The 11,712-nt window shown below is 39.8% G+C and overlaps 1 protein-coding gene across 1 annotated transcript in view; it reads left to right on the forward strand.

The window, feature by feature from the left end:
- The window catches only part of oprl1 (opiate receptor-like 1), an 83,790-nt gene extending 72,588 nt beyond the window's left edge, over positions 1-11,202 (forward strand). The window contains exon 6 of the mRNA XM_047604125.1: positions 5,842-11,202. Coding sequence (XP_047460081.1) covers positions 5,842-6,389 — 548 coding nt within the window. The 3' untranslated portion in view covers positions 6,390-11,202. The remainder of the gene's footprint in view (positions 1-5,841) is intronic.
- Positions 11,203-11,712: the final 510 nt, after the last annotated feature.

Genomic DNA, 11,712 nt, shown 5'->3' on the forward strand with positions numbered 1-11,712 from the left:
ACATACTGACAGGACAAGTAAATAACATTGACCAGAACAAGGTGTTGACCTGGCCTCTTGGCTTTTTGTTTTATTAGACAATACAGATATGAACTAACAACATTCTGTTACCAGACACCACAGGACACCCTGGAAAGGGCCTTGTCCATTCTCTGATGAGTCACAGCTGTTTGAAGTGTTTTGTTGTGGATGGAAGGTGGAAGGATGAAGCAAGGAAAAATAGAGAGTGACAGGATCGGAGAATGATTGATGGTAGGGAGAGTATGAGTTTGTCACTGATGTTGTCACTGGCCCCACTGACAGTTGACTCCTTTACTAATATGATGGTTCGTGGGATGTGGGGGATGAGTGACACATTCAGCGCGTTTACATGTACAGTTTAATCAAGCTATGGAGAACTCACATTTTAGTCCGAGTAACGGAGTAATCGGATTGTTTACGTGCTCTTAAGTTGTCCAGTTAGAGTCCAATTAAGGCAATAATTTGTTTTCTTTTTATGTGCATGTAAATGCACTGAGTGATTGTAGTTTTGTTTGCAGGGTGTACTTGGGTAAAGAGTCACTTTCACAGGAAAATAACATCTGTTCCAATAAAAAACAAATTATGACTTGATAATACTCAAGTCGAGAAAGTGGATTTCCACAAACATGCTTTAATGTATCAGGGAATGACTAAATGATTAAAATGAGGGCGGCTTGTTTGGTTCTTGTTGGGATTGTCTTAGGTATTCTTTTATATTCTGTTTTTCTGAAGCCACATATTCAAAGATAATACAACAAAATAAAAATGTGAATAGCACTCAAATTAATGTAGTCTATTTAACATGTAGTGAGTGTATTTCAACAGATTTTGTGAGGATTTATGAAGTGGAAAAAAATTAGAAACACAGACAACATGAATGAAAACTAATTTGTAAAGGTTCAACTGGTATACTCAGTTTCCTTATATTGTACCACAATGTAGACAGTAAATTCCCAACACAAGCAAAAGGTTCTTACACTTTGCGTACTGCAAAGGCCAGCCAGTGGATGCAGCCTGAAGGCCAGACAAACTGACCCACATGCCCCCCACAAATTTTTTGTGGTGGAAAGTATGTTGGAGGTTGTTCTGTTGGGAAGTTCTTATGCTCTGGCAGTCTGCTCAAGTAAATTGGATGAGCTTTATTCAGTGTTGGACAGTAAAGATAGCGGACAGTAAAAAAATAAATAAATAAAAGCGATCACATACATAAATGTCAGATACATAAAAAGTTATATGCCCCATCTGAGTGAAGTGAAGTAAAGTTCATTTACAACGAACTGGCTGACGTTTAGAGTTCACTATCAAGAATCGTGCTGTAAATCATGACCACCTTCCTAATATTGTGTAGGGCCCGTGTGCCTCCAAAACAGTTGAGCAACGGTGCCCTGTGGTGTCTGGAAACAGGACGTTGTTGTTGTGTTCTAACATCCACATGAATGCCAAGTACCGGAATTTCCCAGCAGAACACTGAATCCTCACAAGCTGGTGGATGGTATTTACTTCTCCTGTCAGTGATTTAATGTTGTGGCTGATCAGTGTGATTACAGTAAAATACCATTAAGAGACGAAAAATGAACAGAAATGAAGGCATTTATAGAGAATGCCTTAATACACGTAGTGCTCTGATTGATTGTGGGGCTATACAGTTGTTTCTTCTTTTTCTCTGTATCCGTTGCACCTTACCACTTAATGAAATCCCAGTGCAGTGGTGTGGAGTGTTATGGTCCTGATAATAACTTAGTCGGGCCACTTTAGAGGTACATGTAAAATTACATAAAGGTATGTAACACTTGAAGGTGAAGTCATACATATAATAATATAATATAAAACTACATCACAGTTTCATAGTTCAGTGACGTCGAGCATCTGTTCCTCTGTAAGGTAAGTGTCCTGATGCCTTCAGAAATATTATAATCACAGCACATGTTAACACATTTTAATCACTGTCACCAACGCCCACAAATGCTCTGAAATGTGCAGCTGCGCTAAGGTCTGTGGTGACTCGACAAGCTCCCTGTCTTTCTCTGAGGGGACTGACGATAAAATCACACATGATAAATTAGAGTTTGGAAGGTTTGCTGTCAGAAATGTCTGCACTGTCTGAAGAATGGAGGAAGAAAAACAAGAAAGGAGGCAGCTTCCTCAAGATGAAGACAAGTGAGTGGGCGGAAATGAGAAGTGATCATCTGTAGCCACATCAGCTATCCCCGAACACTGCAGGCTTTCATTTCTCTACTTATAACATGTCACTATGGTCAACCCTGAATTGCAAAACTGTCTTTACTGTTCCATTTGACCCTGGGCTGTCTATGAAGCAGCAGTATTGTCCAAACAGGACAGTACCTTTGTTGTATTTGTGCTTGTCTTTAGATTTAAAACCTGCCTGGTGCATTCTGATGCTTTCCTCCTTGGGGAACAGAGAGCCATCCACAGCAATTTTCATAAAAAACACAAACTTCACAGCCTCATCATGCAGGTTATTACTATTCCTATACTTTCACACTGACTTTTACCGTGGTTTTGAGCAATGGCTGGAACATTCCAGTAATGGAACCGTGGCTTCAGCTTCCATTTTTATTTGAGACACCCACATGCTATAAATCGTGCACAATCGATGCATCTGATAAAAGCATCCGGGAAATGGAATAATAGATCAAGCTTTTCTTTCTACAGTTCCTTTTCCTATTTGTTTGATCCATCTTTATCTCGACTATTTATGCTGTTTGTTTTGCAGTCTGACTGTGTGCCAGTTGCCTTATCTTCCCATTCTTGCAAACACAGTTGAAGGCTTTATTTCAGAGCAGAAATACTGCTAAGTACCGCATGCACATTTAGGCCTCACTACATCCTGAGTTTGAAACGTTTCTTGTGATGTTCATTAATATTTTTTGAATTTATTCAAAAAGTATTCCTACTATATGTGGACTTTGTAAAAGATACGAGTATTTAAGCCGGAAATCAAACTGTGTTCCCATTCTAAAATACTGTGTAAATGTCCTATCCCTGTGGAGCACCACTTCAGACATATTGCCTAATTAATTAAAAACACACTTGTTAAAAGGATCATTATTATAATCAGAGCAGCTAGGAGGCACTCAGAGTGAGAATGTGTTCTGTAGTTCTTGAGCCTCCTGATGTACCACACATCATTTCTAGCACTTAAATTTAGTGTGATTGATTTCTTGGTTTTACAAAACAACTTCAGGATTTAGGGAAAAAAAATCCAATTTCCAACCCCTGCTCACTTTAGGGTTATGATTAAAACATGAAATCCAGCTAATGGCAGACATCCCAGAAGCTGATGTCCTTTACAGTGTAATCAGTCATTGTTTGGACCATTTGTGGTTTTGACAAACTGATTGTAATGTATATGTACACACACACACACACACACACACACACACACACACACACAGTACTGTGCAAAACTTTTGGGCAGGTTTGGAAAACAAGTTGTAAACTAAGAATGCTTTCAAAAATATAAATTATTTTTATCAATTTACAAAATGCAAAGTGAGTGAACAAAAGAAACATCAATATCTGGTATTATGACCTTAGCCTTCAAACTAGCATCAATTGCACAAAGTCAAGGATTTTGTAGGACCGTAGACGCAGTGGTCGACCAAGGAAACTTGATGAAAAACACATCAAGCATATTTCTCTTCAAAATCGGAAGATGTCCAGCAGTGACATCAGCTGGTTTTCATGGGTTGCAGCCAAAAATCCATCCTTCTGACATGAAAACAGGCCAAAAGACTCAACTGTGCGCAAAAACATAGGCAGTGTGGTCAGAAAAATGGCAGCAGGTGAGTCAAAATTTGAAATATTTGGTTGTAGCAGAAGGCAGTTTGTTCACTGAAGGGCTGGAGAGCAGTGCAATAATGAGTGTCTGCAGGCAACAGTGAAGCATGGTGGAGGTTCCTTGCAAGTTTTGGGCTGCATTTCTACAAATGGAGTTTGAGATTTAGTCAGGATTAATGGTGCCTCAGTGCTGAGAAATACAGGCAGATACTTCTCCATCGTCAATACCATCAAGGAGGCATATGATTGGTCCCAAATTTATTCTGCAGCAGGACAAAGACCCGAAACATACAGTCAAGGTTAAGAAATATCTTAAGAGTAACAATGAACAAGAATTCCTGGTAGTGATAGCATGGCCCCCACAGAGCCCTGATCTCAATATCATGGAGTGTGTCTGGGATTACATGAAGAAACAGAAGGATTGGAGGATAGTCATGAAGAGTGGTCACACCAAAAAATAATAAACACACACAAAAAAAAGAAAGAAAAAATTAGAAGGGATTTCTCCCTCTGGTCTATCCTAGCCCGGAGCATGCTGTTTTCATGCTTTCTGAGTAAGCAAGGGATAATTAAACTGCTGCTTCAGGCATTTTTTACCACTTAAATTCATTTGTCAGATTTGCAGGTGGTGTGTTTAACTTTCATTGCAGTCTTTTTAACTCACAACTTACAAAATAAAAACCACACCCCGTGGAAAAGTATTTAGAAGAATTGCATATGACCACTTCAGTACTGCAGTGTAACACTGCAATTTAGTGTGAAGACTGTTATTGAACGTCAACTCTACACTCTTCTGTAAGCACTGAACTGTCTTGGATGTAGAGTGAAAATCTTCACATGGATTAAAAAAAGAAAAGGCTATTTTTTTCATGCAGGTTAACATCTTTATATTTCCTCTTCATTTCATGATTTATCGCTCTCTGCTTCTTAAGAGTGTCTTCCTGTGTCCAAAGCCAACACCTGAGTTCTATTCAGGCTTAAATGGTTAACATGATCAACATCATCAGCAGCACTGTGATGCTGCTATGCCAGTGTGTTTTTCTACAGATAGCGGGAATGAGTTCCACAGTTTTGTTTTTCCTCCTAATTTCCCTTTTCATTCTCGGGTAAGATTTACTGCTTTAATATAACTGTTTCTGAATTATGTGGCATTTAAAGTGTTATGATGCTTTGAAGTTATCTCTCCTGGAAAACATTTGGCTGCTATAGTGTACCATATGTTTTACTATATTATTAAAATATCACCAGCTTCACCAGCCAAAGCTCTGCAGTCATCATTCAGTGTCTTTGGTTCTACCTGCCTCTCCTTATCTCTTTATAGGTCCAGACTCGTTTATCTCTGTCGTCTTTCTTCCAGCCTCTCTGCAGACTGTATTATGATTAAGAGGATTAAACTGGTCTCCTTGTGAAAGCGGCTCCCCTGTCATTGCTCATTCATCCTTTCATACTTTGTCGTCTTCTTTGTACCTCACTATGATATCCCACTGTATGGATAGTTTTCCTCAACTCCATGAGCTTATCGCTAATATTAAAAAAAAACACACACACACAATAGAACATCTCATAATTCTGTCAGGTTTCACACACTGTTCCCAGCAATATGCATAACAGGTTTTACCCCAGTTTATCCAGTTGTTGATTCAAGAGCTGTAACTAGCAGCACCTCAAATGTTTATGTTGTGTTTAACTTGGGATCCAGCACGATGGTTGCAAAAGTTCCCAGGCCTATGTTCATGGTGGATACAACTAGGATTCAACCACACAACCCCACTGTGAGCACGTGAGGGTGCATCTTTGAATTGCTACATTATCAGTGGTCATTGCTGAAGAACCAGACACAAAGTGAAACTCATACCACTGATCATGTCTTTAATTTTAGATTCCCGTTCAGACCAACATAACCTGCTCCTACTATATTGTAGTACCCCAACTCTAACCCAATCCTCTCTAATGATTCCCTCTTACATTAATGAATTCCTTTCTTCTTTTTTCTGTTCCTCTTTATTTTTTCACATGTAGGTGTTGAATGCATCGTGGTTTTACCTGAACCGAGGAGTCACTGGGATCCCGTCTTTGGCACCTGTGTCTTCCTGTTCTCCTTCCTCATCCCTGTGGCCATCATCAGCATCTGCTACAGTCTGATGGTCAAACGCCTGCGCAGCGTTCGCATCCTTTCTGGCTCCAAGGAAAAGGACCGCAACCTGCGGCGCATCACCAGGATGGTTTTGGTGGTGGTGGCAGCGTTTGTCGTCTGTTGGACCCCCATCCAGATTATGGTCCTGGCTCAGTCCCTGGGCTTCAACCTGAGCAGCTTGTTCACACTGGTGCTGATGCACTTCTGCATCGCGCTGGGCTACGTCAACAGCAGCTTGAATCCTGTGCTCTACGCTTTCCTGGATGAAAACTTCAAGCGCTGCTTCCGTGAGTTCTGCCACCCATCTCCCTTCCGCCTCGACACTCAGCAGTCAGGGAGGATGAGGAGCATCGCCAGGGAGGTGGCAGCTGCCTACAGCTGCAAGGCTGGAGATGGCGGGGGGCATGGTGGAGGGACGCCTAATCCAGCATGACTAGGCGTGGAGCTCCCCTTGGTGGGGGTGGACCCCCAACAAAGGGGAGAGAACCATGGGACAGGGAACTCCAACACAGAATTGACTCAGATCACGGCTCTCTAGCGGCACGAGCCCTCTCGCCCCCCAACAAGGAGACTGGCCTGGGGCGGGGGGGAGGCAGATGAGGAGGATGGCATCGAAAGGAAAAGAATTTAGAATTAAGGATGGAAGTACATACAAACATAGCACCCATAGGGTTGTATGGGTGCAGGGAAATTGGAAAGTAAGGGCTGTGGCTATCTGTGCTCGATGCTCGATATGGAAGAGTAGCCAACACACAGCACTAGACTGAAAGGACTATGGCCTTCCACAACTCCACAACATGTTGAGAGAAAGTGATAAAATATTTCAACACACATGGTTGGAAACTTTAACTAGAGATATGGGTGTTTGAAAATGAATGAGGCATTTCTCAAAAGAGGACTCTGTGAGTGGGCATGGAAAGGCAGGAGTTGGAGCAAGTGTATAAACAGCGGGGGATTAATCGGAGAAGCTCCAGATAGCCAGTGTTTGAAACCACCATGCACTAAACTGGTGGTTGTAGAAAAATCATGAACAGCATTTAAAGCACGGACTGTGGCTAAAATAAGACTATGGACTACAGACTTCTCAAAGTGTGAAATGAGAAAATGAGAACACATTCAGTACAATTTACCAGTCAATGTTTCAATGTAAAAAACAAAACAAAACAAACAAAAAAAAAACTTTGTATTGTGGCTGGTGGGTAAAAATGCCAGTGTCCTATACTGATCTCAGTTCGGACCACTGTTTCTGTGGTTTTAGTGATGTCTACATGATGGTGATATGCTGCAGAGCTCATGATGGGCACGCAAAGTGTAATGTCATATTTGTGTAGACAGGAAGTTGGATGTAAAAGAACAATGTGTGTCAAGTTCCTCTTGAAAGATATTTCTTAAACTGTGCATTTGGACCCAGAGTAATGGGTCTTATGAATGTTATTTCTCATAGGAGCAACATTTTTCAGTGTATCCTGAAACAACTAAACCTAAGAAATACTGTATACGTTTCTTAAAGTGGTTTCTGAAAATTTTCTATGATCACAAGCGGGGTCGGAGATGGGTGGGAAGGATTACAACCTCAATGGACAGCAAAAACTGTACTGGGACATAGACCTATAATTCTTGTGGTCTTTTAGGACACAAACTGAACATCAGTGCCTGTTTGTGCTGGTGGGTCCCACACAAGAAATGTAAGTGATACTCCATCCAAGGGCAAAGCTGTATCCATATCAAACTTGCAGCTAGAACTTAAAGTTTGCCATAAGAAATCGTAATGTGACCTGGATAAAAACAGTTCAAAAGCTGTTTCAAGTGCGTGATGCCTTAGAAAACATCTAACAACAAGGGCGAGACATGTCATTTGTGAGACCTCCTGAACTTGAACAAACATTGTCTTCAGAAAAGTCTTCAGAAACATGCTTACCAGATGAAAGTAAGATAATCTAATGAGACACAGAGCTGGTTAGTATTACTATGGTTTCTTGAAAAGTCAAATATTAGCATCTTCATTTGAACATCTTCTAATAATCATGAGTCCAACTCAGAGACCAATAGATAAAAAAATAATTTCATAGTAAATGGAACCCAAAGGGAACTTCATACAAAACAGAATAGCCAGCATATAAAAAGAACTCTATGGTTTAAATACTACATTAGCATTAGCAACCTTAAATTATGACCAAAACAACTAATTAGGATGACGTCTGATACAGACAGAGGTTAAAAGAAACCCAGCCTTTGATAACAAAGGAAAGATAAGCCCAGACAAACCATTGAAAATACCATGAGCAAGCTTGGAGTTTATACTTCAGTTTCCACTGAAACCTGTCATGGTAATTTAGGCATTTTCGATACAAGCAGAGTGAACATAACAGAGGCAAAATAATCACAGATGTTTTGAAAATGAAACATCTGGGTGTGCTGTTTTTTACCAGGTCTGCATTTGCTGTCAGGTGTTGGGGTTTCAGCGGTGAAGCTGATCTGGTCAGAGGTTGAGCTGGGGCTTAAGAGCATTTCTGGCTTTATGCTATTTGTAGGTGGGGTGGGTAGAGGTGCAACCTTTGGCATTATCCAGTAGCGTATGAGCAACGCGCCAAGTCACGTCGCGTGTGTCGATTCACACCATGTAAACTCAATGAAGGGCCGCCTACTCCTTAACCTTGCTTATAAAATTTGTTGCCATGACACACAAAATGTGCCTGAAGTGGCGTGCAATTTATACGCAGTTCTGTGATCACATAACCATTGGAGTCATTTTGACTCCCAGCACCATGGTGGCGAAGTAGGAGGAAGGGGTCACAGTGCTCTGACCCCACTCCAAGGGACAAAGGGGCTCTCTCTCTCTTCTTAGTGTCTTAAAGCGGAAATCAGCCCTGAAACAGAAATCACATAATGTCTTCTCCTGATCCTGGACAGTTTCAGAAACCATATTTTGATCTCATAACAATATATTAGTAAATATGAAGCTCACACAAAATATAATATGATACAGGTGTGACTCGTTAAATTCTGAGTCAGTCACTCAGTTTCTGAGGAAACATGTGATTCATCTACTGATCTAAACTTTTATAGTGCATTGTTTCTGTTGCCAGTTGTTGAAAAACACTTTTCTTGTGTTTCAGAGTCAATGATGGTTTCTGTAAATTGTTCAGCTGTCAAGAGTTTGCATGTGTATTGTCTTTTAGGCTTGGTATCCCTTTTCATTTTATATTTGTGTCTTCACTTAATTAGTTTCATCCAGATGTCTTTACTTGTTCTTCTTTCACTCCTCTCATTGAACAGAAGGAGTGTCAGGACAGCAGCCGTGTCCACATAGTGGTATGGATCGCTGGAAATTGTCTTATTTGTACAAAGCGATTAGTTTGCTGCTGTTGCAGCCCAATTAAACTCCTCTGCATTCTCTTGAGTTAGTGTTTTCATTCAAGAAGAACATTTATATGAACTTACATTGCCTTAAATAGCAAGTGAAGTCTTTCAGTGAAGCTCTCTGGCTGGATAAAATGTGTTCTAGTTTTTAATAGTGCTTCGCTGTTAGTTTATAGTAGTGTAGACCGGTATTCATAAACTCTGAGAGGACAGTCCATCAGGCCAAAGAAAAAAATAAGGTTGAGTTTGTGTTTCTCAACTTGAAAATTGAGTGCGGTTTAAACAGTGTTTTTTAAACAGGCTGTACTATAGTGCCATTACATCCAGTAGCACTTTCATTCACAGCACATTTGCTCAATTAAGATTAAATATCCTTGAAGGCTTCGAATAATCATTTAATATATATTAGAATATATCGTTATTTGCCCCATTCCATGAAATACATATAGTTAAAACCTTAACTTCCTAATAATTCATTTTATACAAACAAAACGTTATTTTAGACTACTATGTCTGAACTTCAGATTTTCCTCTTCACTGCTTCACGCGTCCCAGTCATCAGGTCAACCTTGGTTTTCAAATCTTGTCTGCTCTATTGTCTCTCTCTTTTTGTCAGTGCACTCAAGTGTCCAATCGTGCCTGCAAAGCATGAGACTTTCTTTCATTTCAAGGTTTGGATTTGAGTTCTAGAAGCTAAAGAGAAATCTGGGGAAAGCTACTGGCCAGTGACATAGAAATGGTATCCCTGATGTCTGACTGTCCTGTTCTGAGGAAGTTCTATGAATACTGGTCGTTCTTTTGAACACCCTAGCAGACTTTGTGTAGGAAAAATAGCCGGAGCATCAAGGACACCGGCTTTGACGTGATTCATTGTTCTGAAGACGTGCTATGACGCCGCTGTGAGGCTCTTTGTGCTTAAATGTCACTGTTAGAACTGAAGACGCAACGATTTTCTATTACTGTTTGGTGTATTTTTGTAGCGCAAAACTACATAGAGAGGACTCGGAGAGGGTGAAATATTTCCGTTTTAAAAAGCAGAGTCAGCCCAATTATACCGTCCATTAGCTCTGTATAGACACTTTGTTTAATTATTACTGTTATGTAAAAGTATAGGATTGATTCTCATTTGACATCAGTCTCTTTCTCTCGTCGTCCTGTGTTAAGATGAAACCAACTGTAATATACGTATTGTTGCCTCCTTGCATCAGAATGCAGGGGGAAGACTTTCATTTGTTTACATTTTGCAGACCACATGAATGTCAAATAAAAAAACCTGATGAAAATCCAAATTTAAGAAAGAAAAGACATACAATGTTGATGTTGTTGTTATTACTACTATTATTATTATTATTACTATCAAAAGAGAAAAAAAACTTGTTGCATTAGTGTTTCTGTTTCTGATTTTTTTTTTTTTTTTTTTTACCTTACATGCGGGAGACTGTCTGGTGTATAGCTACTGTGTATTAATTGTGGACTGCATTTTGCTCGCTGCCTGAGTCATGAATTCAAACTGTTCTTCGGGCTTGGATATTAAACATTGTCTCCAGTGAGAGGCATATTTTAACTATAAATCCACACACAATAAGAATATCAGGTAAATGCCCTCAATATTATGTTTTAAGTATGTCCCGCTGCTATAATTGCAATTCGTATTATTTTAATGGGATTTAAATTGGAGCTGTAAAAGGAGTTGAGTGGCAGTTTGTATCAAGTGACTCAGGCTGTAGCTATATAAAACGTGCTAGTTCCTGTTCTGCAGAGGGCAGACTGGGCTACCCTGCTATGTGGCTTGTTGTCGACGCATAAAGAGTTTTTTGCTGAAGCTTGAAATTTAAATTGTATATTTTTCTCTGCTTATGAAATGAATAAATAAATAATGGCCCTGATGGACTGGTTACTTTGCACATTGTTCACAGAGAAATTCCAAGGTTGATTCAGTGCAATAAGTATAAAACGTTGTCATTTTTATTTTTTTTCCATTGCTTGTGCAAAAACAGTAGCAATGTGGTTAAAGTAATGCATTTGTAAAACATAAAATACATTTTTAATTATAAAAAAGCATGTTTTATTTATTTATGTTACAGAATTGGAAAAAAAATAGATAAGAGCTTATGTCTAAGAAGACGGCAAAGACAAAGTCTCTGCAAAACACAAAGCTTGTTAGAACTGAATTAATGATGTGTCCAAGTAAGCCCTGACAACATGACAACAGCATGTACACAACAGCACTGTTGGCTACCTAAGTAGCTAAATGGAAATCCACCATAATCTTTTCTTATTTCAGATGTAAAGCTACGGCCACATGATGTGTAAAGCAAGTGTCGCCCGTTCCTTGTAGCCAACATTTGATTTGATTTGATTTGATGATCCAGACTCTGGTTGCCTTGGTAACCTGC

Source organism: Mugil cephalus, chromosome 1, assembly GCF_022458985.1.
Source record: "Mugil cephalus isolate CIBA_MC_2020 chromosome 1, CIBA_Mcephalus_1.1, whole genome shotgun sequence".
Lineage (NCBI taxonomy): Eukaryota > Metazoa > Chordata > Actinopteri > Mugiliformes > Mugilidae > Mugil > Mugil cephalus.